This window comes from Hemicordylus capensis, chromosome 1 (assembly GCF_027244095.1).
Source record: "Hemicordylus capensis ecotype Gifberg chromosome 1, rHemCap1.1.pri, whole genome shotgun sequence".
NCBI lineage: Eukaryota > Metazoa > Chordata > Lepidosauria > Squamata > Cordylidae > Hemicordylus > Hemicordylus capensis.
The window spans coordinates 299,208,880-299,225,172 of NC_069657.1; the positions used below are offsets into that span (position 1 = coordinate 299,208,880).

At 39.3% G+C, this 16,293-nt stretch overlaps 1 protein-coding gene across 9 annotated transcripts in view; it reads left to right on the top strand.

Annotated features, from left to right (window-relative positions):
- The window catches only part of PHF3 (PHD finger protein 3), a 90,637-nt gene that overhangs the window by 31,798 nt on the left and 42,546 nt on the right, over positions 1 to 16,293 (top strand). For 4 of the 9 annotated variants that reach the window (XM_053286538.1, XM_053286537.1, XM_053286540.1 and 1 more), the window contains 3 exons: positions 2,308 to 2,463; positions 5,123 to 6,914; positions 13,943 to 13,972. In XM_053286538.1, the coding sequence (XP_053142513.1) occupies positions 2,308 to 2,463; positions 5,123 to 6,914; positions 13,943 to 13,972 (1,978 nt within the window). Of the gene's footprint in view, positions 1 to 953; positions 1,025 to 2,307; positions 2,464 to 5,122; positions 6,915 to 13,942; positions 13,973 to 16,293 lie in introns of all 9 variants that reach the window. The other 5 variants (XM_053286545.1, XM_053286542.1, XM_053286541.1 and 2 more) reach the window with 3 other exon arrangements.

The following is a 16,293-nucleotide window of genomic DNA, read 5'->3' on the forward strand; positions in this document are numbered from 1 at the left end:
CCACTGTGCATACACATAGGCCATTTGTGTGACCATGTAGTCATGCAAATGGCCCGCACACATGCATGGCGGCCCCCAAAAAGGCCATTGTGCATGCACAGAGACTGAACTGGCCCCGGGAGACTCAGGGTGGGGTAGGCCAGCAGTGGGAGAGGGAGCCACCAGAGATCCCCCCCCAACGGTCGCTGCAGTACCCCCGAGGCAATCACAGCTGCTGGCAGCAGTAAGTAACTCATTATTTTGCAGTAATTTAATGCCCCCCTTCACCCTTGAACCCCGCCAAAACTGGTTCAAATTGCAGCTGAGCCGGAGCCCCTGTTCAAGGGGGCAAAACTGAACATGTCCAGTTCAGTTTCGAATTTAACCAGGCAAACCGGTTTTGTACACTTCCCTAACCCCTTATTCCCTACCACCCAACTCACTTGCTGTCTCTAGGACCTACCCATGGGGAACAATGGGGTGATTTGTGTTCCACATTGTCCTCTATGGTAGAATCACTCATGAGATTGATTTGTCAAAACAGCCAGCTTGGCTGCAGTGCTGACTAATCAATTTGAGGATTTTGCGATTCGATTCAAGCTTGAATTGAATTGCAAAATCCAATTCATGCACATATCTAGTTTGCCAGTTGTGTGGGCCTTGTATACACACTTGATATGTGAAGTAGCCCTCAGTAGGAAAGTGACATGCAACCTGTGACTATGCATGCTTACTTGGAAGTAAATTTGACTGGGATATATTCCAGGTAACTGTGCATGGAGTTAACACATCAGGCTGTGGTTGTTGGACTCTGACTGGAAGTTTAGCATTTGAATAATTTTTTAATAGTTGTCAAGTTGCAGGTGCAGAAGGACTAACGTTCTGGATTTAAAATCTAAAAACAGACAACTAAAATTATATAGATTGTCACTTTTGGATCAGCTCTTTCCATTGTTAAATTCTCTTTCTCTTAGGTGGGAAGGGACAGTGAGGGGACAGCTGATCCTTTAAGGACTGAGAACTTCCTGTGGCAAATCAATAAAATGTGAGTCCATTAAAAGTGGCTATGACTCTTTTGACAAGGACCATGTATGGGAAAATTACTGCTCTGGATGACCGCTTGCTTTACCTACCCTGTGGGAAATGTTGATAAGTTGGTTATGCTATGCACATATTAACTCCAAACAATTATTCCACCAAGACCTCTTTATTACTCAGGGATAAAAATACCATCCACCAGATGTTACAAGTTAAAACAAAACCAGTTTCAATGTCAAATACACCATCCTCAGTTGCTTACATAAACCAAATTTCCCAGCAGTTCTTAAATTCCTTTCTCTCAAGATAAGGAGCAGGCTAAGCAGAGGGAGAGCAGCGTAACAGCTGCAACAAGTTAGCAATTAACAATTAAGGCAGGGGGGGAAAGAAGAGAGAGGGCACACGTGACAGCTGCAACAAGGAACAATTAGCTGCTACCATTCAGACTAATGAATTCCATAGCCAAAACCATCTCCTCCTTAACGTTAATATCTAGTTTTAATTTCTCTATATATACACTTTCTCCGTTATTTTTGTACTTCTGCTATTTGTGAAAGGAGAGAAGGCTGGTGCATCATAAAGGGTATGATTTATAAGATAGAGTGTTTGGAATGCTCCTCGTTCTATATAGGTGAAATGGGGAGACCATTAAGAGATAGATATAGTGAGCATTTGTCAGATGTGCAATATATGGGAGCCATACTAAGCCGTGGTCTATACATAAGAAGGAGGAACATGCTGGACAAGTGGAGGGAACTATATTGATGGTGGAAAGAAATTTGCCGAAGCACAAAATAAAGTAGGTAATATGTATAGAGAAATTTAAACCAGATATTAATGCTAAGGAGGAGATGAATTCGACTATGGAATCCATTAGTCTTTGAATCCCTGCCTTAATTGTTAATTGCTAACTTACTGCAGCTGTTACGCTGTTCTTCCTCTTCTCTTCTCAACCTACTCCTTATCTCAAGAGAAAGGCATTTAAGAAGTGCTGGGATATTTGGTTCATGTAAGCAACTGAGGTTGGTGTATTTGACATTGAAATCAGTTTTGTTTTAATTTGTAACATCTGGTGGATGCTATTTTTATCCTTGCGTAATAAAGAGGTCTTGGTGAAAGAACTGTGGGAAATGTGTGTATCATGCTTCCTAATCATGCTTTTAATCTTATTTTTTCCCATTATTCCTCAATTTCCTTTAGCTAGTGTTAAGTCTCCCAGCTACTTTCATGAGTATGCAACCTTATTAGGTATTTTTAAGGTTTAGGACTTTTTTTGTTTGTTCGTTTTAGTTGTCGGACTTGATGATATTATGGATGAAGGAGTTAAAGAAACTGCCCGCAGTACCATTGATGAAGATGATATTTCGCCTAACAGGAATTTGAGGGACCAAATGGATGGAGCTTCAGTCAAATCACCAAGAAAATCTCCACGTTTAATGACACAAGGTAGTTCTTCAGAAGAAGTGCACATTTGTAATTGGTCATTTTGTGCAATTTGCTTTGTGTGTCATGTCAGTTAAGCAACAGTCCCAGATATCTAGTTGTTTTTCTAATGTATTTCTTCTTGGGTTATAATTTGTATTACTTTTAAACAGTTTGAATTTATATATTAAACAGAAGCCAGTTATAATTTGACCTCAATAGACCTGAGGAATTATTTATGTCTGTAAGGAAACTACTGACATTAGCTATCTTTAGCTACAGTCCTGTGCCTAGTTGATCATATACAACTCCTTTTGAAATAGTAGAACAACTCACATGTGTAGAAATTATAGCAAGCATCCTTTACTGGTATCTCAGACAGTAGCAGTTATATTAGCAGAAAATTACATCCACTTCCCCCGCACCATTTAATTTTGATTTGTTTATTTGGATGAAGATAGAGCACTATTTTCAGTTCCTTAAAATATACATGTACATGTTTATGCTCAGTTTATATTTCAGAAAAGATGTGTAATTTAAGTAGTGATATGTGTGATCTTTGTATCTGCTTCCCATTTTGGGCAAAGTTCTGGAGCAGGTCATGGTTTCCCAGCTTCACGTAATCTTGGATGAGATGGATTATATGGTCTAGTATCAGTCTGTTTTCGGGATTGAAACTGCTTTGATCTCATTGGTGGACAATCTAACTGGGAGCTGCACAGGGCAAGTGTGTCTCAGTTGGTTTTGCTGGACTTCTTGGTGTCTTTTGACACCATTACCTATAGTATCCTTTTGGACCAGCTTGCTGGATTGGGATTGGGACACCATGCTGTGCTGGTTCCAGTCCTACCCAAAGGGTAGGTTCAAGAAAGTGATGCTTGTCTCCTGTGTTGTGTTTCCCAGCAATTTTGTGTAGATGTTAAAGGTTGTCATGGTGGTGTTTTTCAATATGCAGATGACATCCTGCTCTATCTCTTCTTTCTATCTGATCCTGAGGTAGCAGTGGAAATCCTTAACCAGTGTCTGGGAGCTGTTAAGGGGTGGATGTGAGCTAGCATGCTGAGACTTAATTCACACAGGACAGAAGTGGTGTTAGTGAGAAGGAAAGCTAATCTGGATAGCACTTTCTGAAAGATCAGGTGTATTGTTTAGGGATGTTCCTGGACATGGCAATGCTCTTGGAATGTCAGATTTTGGCTGTGATCAAAAGTGCCTTTGCATGGCTTTGTGCCAGCTGTGTCTGTCCCTAGAGAAGAAAAGTCTTGAAACTTCAACTGGTACAGAAAACTTCTGGTACAGAAAACTTTTGCTAAATTGTCATTGGGGCTCCGGATTCCAAAGCTTGTTACTCTAGTTTTGTTTGATCTCTATGAGCTCCAGTTTGTTTGCCAGGCCTACTTGAAGGTGCTAGCTTTGACTTTTCAAACCCTCTTAACAGCTTGGGTTCAGGGTACCTGAAGGACTGCATTACTCTCTGTGGGTATTTGAGGGCCTTACTCCAGGTTGCTTTGTCAGCTGAGGTGAGGCTGGTAAAGACTGAATTTTCACAATGGCCATGCTTAAACTGGCACTCCTTCTTCCTAGCACCTTCAGTTTCAATTTTTAGATATATTGTCAAGGCTATCTCGATTCACTGGGTCTATGGCCTGGAGTAAAAATGCTTTTCAGTTTGCTGCTGTTTGTCTTTGGTTGAATATCTTTTGTCTTTGTTGCCTTTAATTAGTTTGGCATTTTTATTTTAAATATTTTGTTGTATCTATTTCATTAGTTAATCTGACTTTTAAGCACAGTGTCTTTCAAGGCAGTTTACAAGACAACCATAAACTAAAATTATTTCCTTGGGTGCAATTTTGTAGCAAGGCAGTCTATACATTTAATAATAAACACTATATTTGTTTACTTTAGTTTAGAGATAGTAACGTTGGTTTGGATAGTTGAGTGGTCAAAGATTTGGTCAGTTCACAAGTCAAGTAAAAGCATAACCGTATCCAAAAAACAAAAAAAGACACATAATCATTGATACTTGTATATAATATATTTATATAAATATAGAAGTAGTAGTAGTAAAAACCAATCAGTTAATTGCGAAACAATGAAATTAGCTTTTATGAATTGTTACAACACTTAACTATGGTATATATTAACTATGGTATGTAAAGTTTCTATAAATATGTATGATTCACCCAGCAGTTCTTCTCTTTGACTTTCATGCTGGAGCACTAGTCAGCACATAGTTACAAAGTTAAAGAGAGAGAAATAAAGCAATGTAATAGTAACTACTGAGAACACAAAGTTGAATTCATTTAAAGGCAATTTTAAAGATAACCTGTCATCTACATAGTGGCATTCTTGTCGTCATGGAATATTTGACGCCAGTCAACTCTACTCTGATGTATGATTCTAAAGTAGTGTTTCTGGTTCAGTGACTGTAGTGTTTAAAAAAATGTTTTGGTGTTCTTTTTTTGCAGTTCATAACTTGTAAGGCTTTTATAAAATTCTGATCATGAGCAAACTATCATATCCTGATTAATTTGAATGCTAGCTACGTTCAGTATATAATTGATCTATCATCTTTTGGTTTACCAAGTTAAATTGTATTAATAAATATATTTTCGCTTAGCTTGCTGCTTTTCTAAGAATGAATAAAAATACAAAATACATCCTTTTTCTTTTCTTTTAATAGAACCAGTACGAAGTCTGCGGCAGAGCACGCTAGCCAAGCGCTCAAATACTTCACCATCTGCTAACCCAAAGAAACTGACTGTAAAGTCTGGATCTACCCAAAAGGGAGGACTGAAACAGCAGAATAAAGGGCAGACTAGACATGAAGATGCAGAGCATCCAAAAGAGGCTGCACATGGTGCTGGTGAACCTTGTCAAGGAGAAGAGGCAACAGTAGTCTCATTACCATCTTCAAGTAATTCAGAATGGGTTACTTGTGCAAAGTCTGATGAATTGAAAGCAGATAGTGAACATAAAATTTCCAGTCAGGCCAAAATAGTTGAAGCATCTCATGAATTAGGAAATTCTTCTCACTTACCAGGGACCAGTTTTCCAACTAAAGAAATGGAAAGTGGGACGGAGGTTGTCAAAGAAAGTAAATGTGGTAATATTGGTCCAGGGTTGGCAGCTTCTGCTTATGCAGAGACTAATCAGGTACAAAACAGCAGTCTAGTTAAAAATGAAGCAGATGGAACTATGTTGAATAAATATACTTCTGAAAATTCTTCAGAAGAAAAGGTAGACTTTAAAACCTCTGAAGAACTAAATGAAGCTATGATGAATGACAAAAGCAAGGAGACTGAAAAGGCTGATACTCCCTTTGTTACCACACCGTATGAGAATGCAAGTGAAATTCAGGAAACCCTTTCAGTTCAGTCCAGTGTTGTGGATGGAAAGCCAGATTGTAGCTTGCAAGCTGATGGAGAAGTTGCTCATGAGGTTAGCTTGCCAGAAGAAGACAAACAAGAACCTTTAGGTGACCCTAAAAGGGCTGAGACAAAAGATGATCCTACTTTAGATAGAATGGAATTTGCTCAGACTGATACAAAAAGCATCAATACCCCTTCTGCCAAATTAGAAACTAACATATTAGAAGGTGATATTGTTCAAACTGTACAACAGCAGACTGACAGTGTAAAACTAGGAGAGCATGGGTCACAAGAGCTACAGGAAGACGAGCATACTAGCATTTCATCCAAATGTGTAAAAAATGTGAAGCCCAAACATATCAAGTACAAACAAAATAAGATTTCAGTCCAACAAAAATTAGCTTCCATAAACCAAGATGTACACACTAAATCACAAGTTCTTCCAGGTATTCACAGTCTGTCTTCAGTAAGTTTGAAACGCCATGTGGAGGAGCAAGGGAGTCTGCAACAATTTCATAAGCCAGTCAAAGTTAAGAAAAAGCATGTTGATAAAGATGTGAAAACTCAGAGCTGTGACTCTGGGGTGGCCCTAAAAAGGCAGCCCCATTTATTAGAGAGAAGCATTCCACGAGTCCAGATCCCAGCGCAGGTACGGAAGTCGTCAGCAGAGAGAGGAAGTGACAAGTCCCCCGGCCGTCATGCTGGTTCAAAAGAAACCTCGCATTTGGTCTCTGGATCTGTGCATCCCAAACAAGGGCAATTGCCACATTACAGTCCGAAGCAGTTACAGAAACATCACCTTGTGAGAGCAAATAATTGTGTTAAGGAAGAAGGAGTAAAAAAAGATTCCACAGGAGTACCCGTGGAGCATTTGAAAGAGGATGAAAAAGAAAAACTGAAACTCAAAAAATTAGAGAAGAGTCTTCAACCTCGACAGAGGAGAAACAGCAGAAGTCTTTCAGTTGATGAGCCCCCTTTATTCATTCCGGATAATATTTCTACTGTAAAACGAGAGAGCTCAGAACACCTATCTCCCAGTGAAAGCAAATGTCCCTGGGTACCTAGTAAGCAGTGTGGGTTTTGCAGAAAGCCACATGGCAACAGGTGTGTTTGTGTGTATATATAGATAGATATGTTCTTATTGTGTGTAAAAAACAACCAAACATTTTGCTAATTGCAAACCTGCTTATGTCCTAGAACCTAGACTATCTTTTTCAAATTAAACACAAAGAAGGGCTCTCTCTCCCTCTGATAAGCTGTAATGCTGAATTGTAGACATCAGTCAGAATGTGCTCTTAGCTACACTTTAAGAAAATGTTAGAATAAACAAAGTAATCATAGGCTGTAATTAAAATAAGCTGTTTACCCTCATTTAATAGTCTGACCCTATGCAGACTTGCTCTGCAGTCCTTTGGCATTTGCTTCTTAGTAAGTGTGCTTCACATTGCATTCTAGGCAGACCACCACTTGCAGAAAGATATTTCTCTTAAGCTGTGGATGCTTCAGTGGCAAAAATCTGAGAAACCAAAATGTGTGGGTGGTTGCTTTACACGTGCTTAAACAAGGTGGTTTGTGGTGGTGGTGGGGAGATAGACAGATGTTCTGTATTTCCTGGATGTATGTAATTTTTACTAGGATATGTTAATTTCTGGCATTTGGTGATGCAGGCATTTCAGATATTTTTGAACTGGCAAGATTTACATTGCCCTAAACATTTGAGATCTGATTTCGCAATTTCAATTTACATTTAGTGAGCAGAGCTTTTTTTAAAAAAGTACACCATGTTAATTTTGGAAGGGGTCTAAATATCTCAATCTTTTTCTAATAGTCCAAAAAAAGAGAGAAAACTTTGGTTAAGAGACTATTCAATAGTGTTACACTCGCATAATATGATAAAATATGTGTCTGTACATGTACTTTTCGGCAATGTTATATGACTGTATGTGGAAAACTTTTTCTGGGACTTATACAAGCTCATGCAATGATTAGCTAGTGCTCCAGAGGTTGTGCATTGCCTTGTGCAGCACTTACCTATTGCCCTGTGCTGTGCTAGAGGCAATACAGCAACATCTGCTTGTGCAAGAACTAGTCTGGAGGAGAGTTTACTCTTTTTTGCACAACATTCTTACACTAGTGAAGCAGCACTACGCTTGTGCAAATTATAAATCATTTATTACAACTGTGAAGCTGCCTCATTTGACTGTGTCCATTTGTTATGCTACCAAATTAATTTTATGAAATGGCGCAATTTTAGAACTGAAAAAATTTCAATGGAAAACTTTGTTCCACGTCACTGCCAGCATCTTGAAACGCATTCTCTAGGACGACATTTTTACTTAATTTTCTGTTTTTAAAGCCTGCCGTAATCTGATAACTGTGCCCAACAGTTGTGCACCTAACTGTGATGAAAATATTAAGAGTGTGTTTTTGTGGTGTTTTGTGGTTTAAAATTATGGGACAACATCCAAAGTAGTTAATCATGACTAAGCACCATTTAAAACAATGTGGCAAGTTAATTATGGCTAACTTAAGTCCTATTAATTTCAATAGGATTTTGTCTGGATGTTGTCCAGTGGAACAAAGTTAATCATGAGTAACTTGTCTCATTGATCTCACTGGTGCTTAGTCTTGACTAATTACTCTGGATATTGCCCATGCTTTCTTGAGCGGTAGTGGCTTACTACACATTGAAATATTTGGCAAAGCATGTTCATGGACTTGGTACAGATAGTACATTACTGATCTTCTAGCCATGATTAGACTGCACTCTGCCTGTAAGGTTCAAAGAAGATGCAACAGTGGCAAACCCAATCACATATATATTGTGATGGGGAGGGGTCCAGTTCAAATAAGATATGGAGGGGTCCAGTTCAAATAAGAAAAGCTGTATGTGAGTGAGGAGAGCTACTCCTCCTTATAGATGAACTTCCTGCAGTCTCTGGCCCCAGGTTCTTTTCATCCACTTGGGTTCACTTCCAGTATTAGAGCCTGGCTACATAGGCAGTGGCTTCTTCAAGGCTGCAGGCTGGAGCCTCTCTCAGTTCTATTTGGAGATGTCAGTGGGGGGCGGGGGGTCTTGGAACCTTCTGTGTGCAAGTAGGCAGGTGTTCTCCCCAGAATGGCTTCATTCTGGGAAGAACACCAGAATGTGGGAGACCTGATGTGTGAGCACTGCAAGATATTCCCCTCAGGGGATGAAGCCACTCTGAGAAGAGCAGAAGGTTTCAAGTTCCCTCCCTGGCTCCTCCAAGATAGGGCTGAGAGAGATTCCTGTCTGCAACCTTGGAGAAGCCGCTGCCAGTCTGTGAAGACAATACAGAGCTAGATAGACCAATGGTCTGACTCGGTATATGGCAGTTTCCTATGTTCCTATGTTCCTATCCCCTATGGGGAATATCTTACAGTGCTTGCACATGTAGTCTCCCATTCAAATGCAAACCCTGATTATCAGAGTGGACCCTGATTAGCAAAGGGAACAATTCATTCTTGCTACCTCAAGACCAGCTCTCCTCCCCGCTCTTTTCTATACTCGGTAGAAGTGCAGTGGAAAAAGCCATTGCTTTTTGGTAGTTACAGAGAAGCATTACTTCAGTTTGACTAGCTTTAAAGATGCATATTGATGTGCTCCAGATATGGGCTCTTTATAAGTTGAAATTTATTCTGAGTATTTGGAAATTAAGCCGGTATTTAAACATGGTGGGGAAAGATTAGGCAGTGTTTTAGGATCAGGCAGTGTACTGCCTGATCCATTAGCTTTTGTAGGCGCATGCAAACTTTTCATAAAGAAGCTTACCCCATTCTTGTCAGTTTTGGGCACTTCTAAATATGGACAGTAGGGAAGCATTAATTCAGCAGTACTCATTTTGTTTGCCAATACCAAAATTTGCTTAAAGAAGCAGCAACGAATTAATATTATTTTGAAGCTTAAATTATTATTGTTACAAATATTTATATACTGCTTTTCAACAAAAATATCTCAAAGTGGTTTACATAGAAAAAGAAATAAGATGGTTTCTTGTTTCAGGAGAGCACAAGTCCAAAAAACACACACACACTACCCCTCCAACAACATAGAGACCAGCAACAACCACGCGAGATATATTATGCTGGAGTTGGAAAGAGAGAGTTGCTCTACCCTTTCTGAATATAAGAGAATTGCTACTTTAAAAGGTGTCTCTTGCTAAGTTAGCATGGATAATGTTTAGGCATTCAGATCTTTAGCAGAGCAGCGCTCTGCCAGCAGATGCTCCTTCCATGAACAGAAGGATCCTTTCAACTTATGAAAGTACTCCTTCCACTTGTACAACTTGTATTTTGCTCATGGAAGGAACTTCCACTAGCAAAGTGCTACTCTGCTAAATTTTTGGATGCTTCCCATAGTCCTCAGAATCTTCTGATTCAGGACTCAGGAAGTCTACTCGTTTATGACGAAAATGATGTCTGATGAGTGAAAAAATTCTGACTAGTAATGTACCAACATCTGATGGATAAAATATTTTGCCTGTCTGGTGAACTGAGCCAACATTGTTTAACCCTTGTTCTGATTGCCACAAAAATATGTGAACTACCCATATTTGAAACATTGGGGCTCCACATCTACAAGATGCATCAGCCCAATTTCAGTGGATTTCCTCCCTCCTCCTGCAGCCCCCCTCATGCCACATGTTGTCATTGTTTCCAAAGGTCCTCTGACCTTGAGGGACAGGTTTTTAGAGGTGTAGGAGGCTGCAGTAAAGAGAGAGGCCACAAAAGCCTCTCCTGCAACTTTGCTTCCTTTTGTACTTGTGTGGATCCAACCCATATTCTTTGAAACATGAAATTATTTTAATTACTTATTTTACCTTCTACTGCTGCACAGTTGGCTGATTGTTTTTTTAAAACTTGCAAAATGCACCACTTTCACTTCTGTCCCACAGTCCTTCACCTATTAACTATCTCAGTACACGAGTAAGTAGATTCACATTGCAGAAGAATTTTTTAAAAGTTTGGGGAAAGGTACATTTTGTACTTTGCACTCACAGTTACACTGACTTTGAATTTTTATTTTGATAAAGGAGCTACTTTCTTCCTTCCATCTGGCTTAAATTTCTTACCTACTCCTAAATGGAAAAAGTAACCAAATTTTATATAGAACTATTAGTAAATCTCTTCATATAAACTATCTTCTTATTATTTACATTTTATATCCCGCTCTTCCTCCAAGGAGCCCAGAGCAGTGTACTGCATACTTAATTTCTTCTCATAACAACCCTGTGAAGTAGGTTAGGCTGAGAGAGAAGTGACTGACCCAGAGTCACCCAGCAAGTATCATGGCTGAATGGGGATTTGACCTCGGGTCTCCCTGGTCCGATTCAAATTTCTTCCATCTAAACTCACTGGGAAGCATCCAGAGCAGTGCTTACACAAGACAAGACTTAGAACAATCCATTTTCTACTTCCCACTCTGCTCTCTGCAACCCCAGAGCCACTTGAAAAGCAATACCTGAGAGTCAAGGGACACTCCTCAGCTGTAGGGATATTCCCTACAGGCTGAAGAGTGTCCCTTGACCCTTAGGAATTGCTTTTCAAGTGGCTCTGGGGTTACAGAGTGAAAAAGGAAGGAGAAAGAGGGATGTAATGTGGATGGCTAAGGAGGGAATGGTGGGATACTAGAATGCAGGCAGACACACCTTCCACTTGCAGAGAATGTTTTTATTTGTTAAGGTGCTCTGATGTAGCAGAGCACAGGAAAAAGAAAATGGGTTGCACAAAGTCTGTCTGGTGTCACCTACTTGCATTTTAATTTTCCTCCATTTTGGTAAACAGGATAGTAATGTCAGGGCAAGGGAACTAAGTATGCAAACCACTAGAAGAGTTGGTGGCAGACAGGGGGGAGCAGGTGTTTCCCCAGCAATAATGTTCTCTTTTGTAGGCCTATGCAGACTTGGTTTCAGAATCAACACTAAATCACGTTACAGTACTGTTGTACTGGGTCTTTTAGTAACTGCTTAAAACTGTTCTTAGTATAATTCTGAATATCTTTCTGGGATACATTCAAAATATCCTTTAAGATAATTTATGTGGGCAGAGAAATCATTTATTATCCTAATAAAAAGGGATGAGAAGAAACCACTACTTATTTGACAATACAAAAGCGAATCTAGGAAAATGTATTGCCAAGCACTCAAATTTTGTAATTATCACTATAACTGGCACCTTATAAAGTCATCCATTACAGCATAAAGGTATATGCAGGAATATTCAAGGAGTTATCTGTCTAAAATGCAATTGACAGTACCAAGAAGGCTGCACCCAAACTTTCCTGGGTTTGCTCCATGACATTAAATTTATTATTCACACTATTATGTATTTAATATATTTCAAGTTGCATTACAGAGAGAACTATGTAAATCTTGGGGTGGAACCCATATGACTTTTTCTCAGAATTGCAAAATATGTGCTTTTATACTCCCTGACTCCTGGATTTTAAAGCAATGGTTATTCTTGCTAATTCTGATAATTTCTATAGGCCTTTTTATTTTAATTTATTTTAATTTATTTTAATTTATTTATTTTTATTTTATTTTATTTTATTTTATTTATTTTATTTATCATATTTTTATACTGCCCAAAATTCATGTCTCTGGGCGGTTTACAACAAGCAAACACACAAAAAGTTAAAACAGTAGATAAAACAACAAAACTGATATAGTAAAAGTTAAAACATTACAGCTCAAATTCTAAAACATTTTAAAATGATGCTAAAACTGCTAAAACAATATTTAATTAAAAGCCTGAGTGAATAGGTGAAAAAGTCTTTAAAGGTTTTTAAAAAGTTGTCAGAGATGGGGAGGCTCTTCTTTCAGCAGGGAGCATGTTCCAAAGCTTTGGGGTAGCAGCAGAGAAGGCCCATCCCTGAGTAACCACCAGGCGAGCTTTCTTGTTAAACTTTTGTTTTATTAAAAGGAAAAAAAGAAAATCTGGCTAAAAATACTGAGGCTCAGCTGTGCAATGCCATCACGCTCTACATAATACAATTGTTCCCCAGACATATCTCATTTCCCCCAATTTAGTAGTTGCTCAGTTGTGAAGATCGGAAACCCTAGATTTGCTATGGTCACAGCAATCTGAAAATGGCTTCAGCATGATTTAAATAAATAAATAAATATTGTTCTTGCATTAGCAGAAGCAACAGCTCCCCCCACCACCATCAAAAGCTTCTCCTGAGGGTCAGGGAACCCTTGCGAACAAGGTGGAATGGGGCACTGTGGGGAGGGAAAAACCATTGAAATTTGTTGGAGCGACCTTCCGTGAGCAGAGTAGAAGTTGCCTCTACCTGGTTTTCCTCCCTTGCCTTACAGTTGTCTCTGCTACTTGCCAGATACTTGTTTCTGAGAATTTCTTGACCATGAAGAGAGGCTTTTTGGAGGCTCCAGGTGGCAGGGAAGTTCTTTTGGAGGATACAACCCACACTTGATGCATCATCATCTTGTATAGACATTCCTGTACCTCATATGAATTTGCTTTGCGCAGAAGAATGGGAAGGGGAATGAAGAATGTTTTATACATATATACAGTATGTGTATTTGGTTAATATAAAAGCTGTATTTTGGTATATATGATAAATGAACACTGTCTTGTATTATCACTGACCTCTGGAGTTGGCTTGATTCATTAATAACAGCAACTTTAAACCAATGCTTTGTATTCCCCAATAAAGTGACTTCTGACTGGTGTTTTCTTTTGTAAAACTCTGATCCTGCAAAGGGCAGTCTAGCAAATTACTTTGGTTTGTCCACTTAAGTGATCGTTTGAAAAAGATAGTCTGGACATTGTGTAGGACAGTGTACTTAAGAGACACATCTGAACATTAAATTCCATTATATAAATCTATATTTATGTGTGATATTTCTCCATATTCAAATTTATCACATTTACCCTGCGTGCATCAGACACTCTGTTCCTCACTTGTTTACAGGAACTGCTTTGTATTCAGAGCTCTATGGGAGAAAAATTAAATTTTCACTAACCTGTAGTTAGGTAGTTTATTTATTAGAATTCATTTTGTTCATTTAGTGTAAAGGCTGTTAAAACTAGTTACCACCATTGTCATTATTAAGTTTTAAAACAATTTTCTTTTCTTTCTGTTGCAGTTGTACATCTATTCCAGCCTTACAACATGGGTAATACATTTGGACATCAAACTCTGAAGCAGTCTACAGCCAAATCTTTTAGTGTTAGTGGGCCAGGATATTGAATACTACCACAGTTACACCTACATAGTTACACATGTGAGAGAGGAATTGTTTGACCTGTTCAAACTGTCTTCAGCCCTTCTCAAGTGACTCTTTCCTAATACATCTGGCATAGCTTTCCTTCCTTGCGCAAGTGACATACCTTATGATTAGCTGCGTTCCACTCTCATTCTCAGTACTGCATTCCTAGTTTCCAAACCAGAATGTCATTCTCAAATAAAATATCAGCATGATTTCAGGAAAGCAGATTACTAGGTCAGTGCAGAAATTTGGCTTTGAAGGGCCAAATACATGAACTTGACCCTTGACTCCGCACAGAGGTGACTGCTCCCACTGCTTGCTTCTGCCCAGAGTGGACTTGTGCATAGCAACAGGCTCTTATAGTGAAGCAGAACTTCAGGAAGCCCTGTGGTGTCTTGGAAGACATGTAAAGAGTGCTGGGAAATTGCGTCCTTCCTGGTGCTTTCCATATAGAGTGGAAAGGGCTGGAAGGACTCCATTTCCCACTACTCTGTGCATACCTTCCAAGATGTCACGAGTTTCCTGCAAGACTGCTTCCTTTTAGCAGCCCTCTCCAACACTGCACAAGACCTCTGTGCAGAAGTAAGCAGTGGGAGCAAAGTAATGTAACTTGATTTAGCGTTGATTCTGAAACCAAGTCTGCATAGGCCTACAAAAGAGAACATTATTGCTGGGGAAACACCTGCTCCCCCCTGTCCGCCACCAACTCTTCTAGTGGTTTGCATACTTAGTTCCCTTGCCCTGACATTACTATCCTGTTTACCAAAATGGAGGAAAATTAAAATGCAAGTAGGTGACACCAGACAGACTTTGTGCAACCCATTTTCTTTTTCCTGTGCTCTGCTACATCAGAGCACCTTAACAAATAAAAACATTCTCTGCAAGTGGAAGGTGTGTCTGCCCGCATTCTAGTATCCCACCATTCCCTCCTTAGCCATCCACATTACATCCCTCTTTCTCCTTCCTTTTTCACTCTGTAACCCCAGAGCCACTTGAAAAGCCATTCCTAAGGGTCAAGGGACACTCTTCAGCCTGTAGGGAATATCCCTACGGCTGAGGAGTGTCCCTTGACTCTCAGGTATTGCTTTTCAAGTGGCTCTGGGGTTGCAGAGAGCAGAGTGGGAAGTAGAAAATGGATTGTTCTAAGTCTTGTCTTGTGTTAGCACTGCTCTGGATGCTTCCCAGTGAGTTTAGATGGAAGAAATTTGAATCGGACCAGGGAGACCCGAGGTCAAATCCCCATTCAGCCATGATACTTGCTGGGTGACTCTGGGTCAGTCACTTCTCTCTCAGCCTAACCTACTTCACAGGGTTGTTATGAGAAGAAATTAAGTATGCAGTACACTGCTCTGGGCTCCTTGGAGGAAGAGCGGGATATAAAATGTAAATAATAATAATAAACAGTGTCCTTCGCTGAGTATGGCTGGTTTAAGTAGTTTATACATTAACCATGTCCATATCTGTGCTATCAATTTCAACCTTCCTCTACTAGGTCCAATTTTTAATTGGTCTGCTTATCAAACAATTCCTATTTATAGACTGGAGAAGAAAATAACATCAATTTTCAAGAGAGCCAGTGTGGTGTAGTGGTTAGAGTGCTGGACTAGGACCGGGGAGACTCGAGTTCAAATCGCCATTCAGCCATGATACTAGCTAGGTGACTCTGGGCCAGTCACTTCTCTCTCAGCCTAACCTACTTCACAGGGTTGTTGTGAAAGAGAAACTTAAGTATGTAGTACACTGCTCTGGGCTCCTTGGAGGAAGAGCGGGATAGAAAATGTAAATAATAAGAAGATAGTTTATATGAAGAGATTTACTAATAGTTCTATATAAAATTTGGTTTCTTTTAAAACTGCTTTTCATTATTTAAGAGAGCAGTTCCATTAATACAAATTATTCCAATTCAGAGGTCAACAGAAAAACCTATGCTTGCATAGGCAGATTATAATAAATTAATGCTGAAAAGCTGTGTTAAATGGGAGTAAAAGCTATGCATCTTTATAAGGCAACTAACAGAGATTAAAGACTAAAAATATAGAAACAATACATAAGTAAGACGGGCTTGTGCTGGTTTGTGCTTAAGATTCATACAAATGTTTGATTTTTACATCTGATTGGAAACTAGTTAACTTTAAGGTATGTACAGCTCACAATTCTGGAACCATCCTAGTAAACAGTCGTGGAGAGTGTTCCCACCTCTAGCCAGTGAAATAGGAAATGGCTTTGAG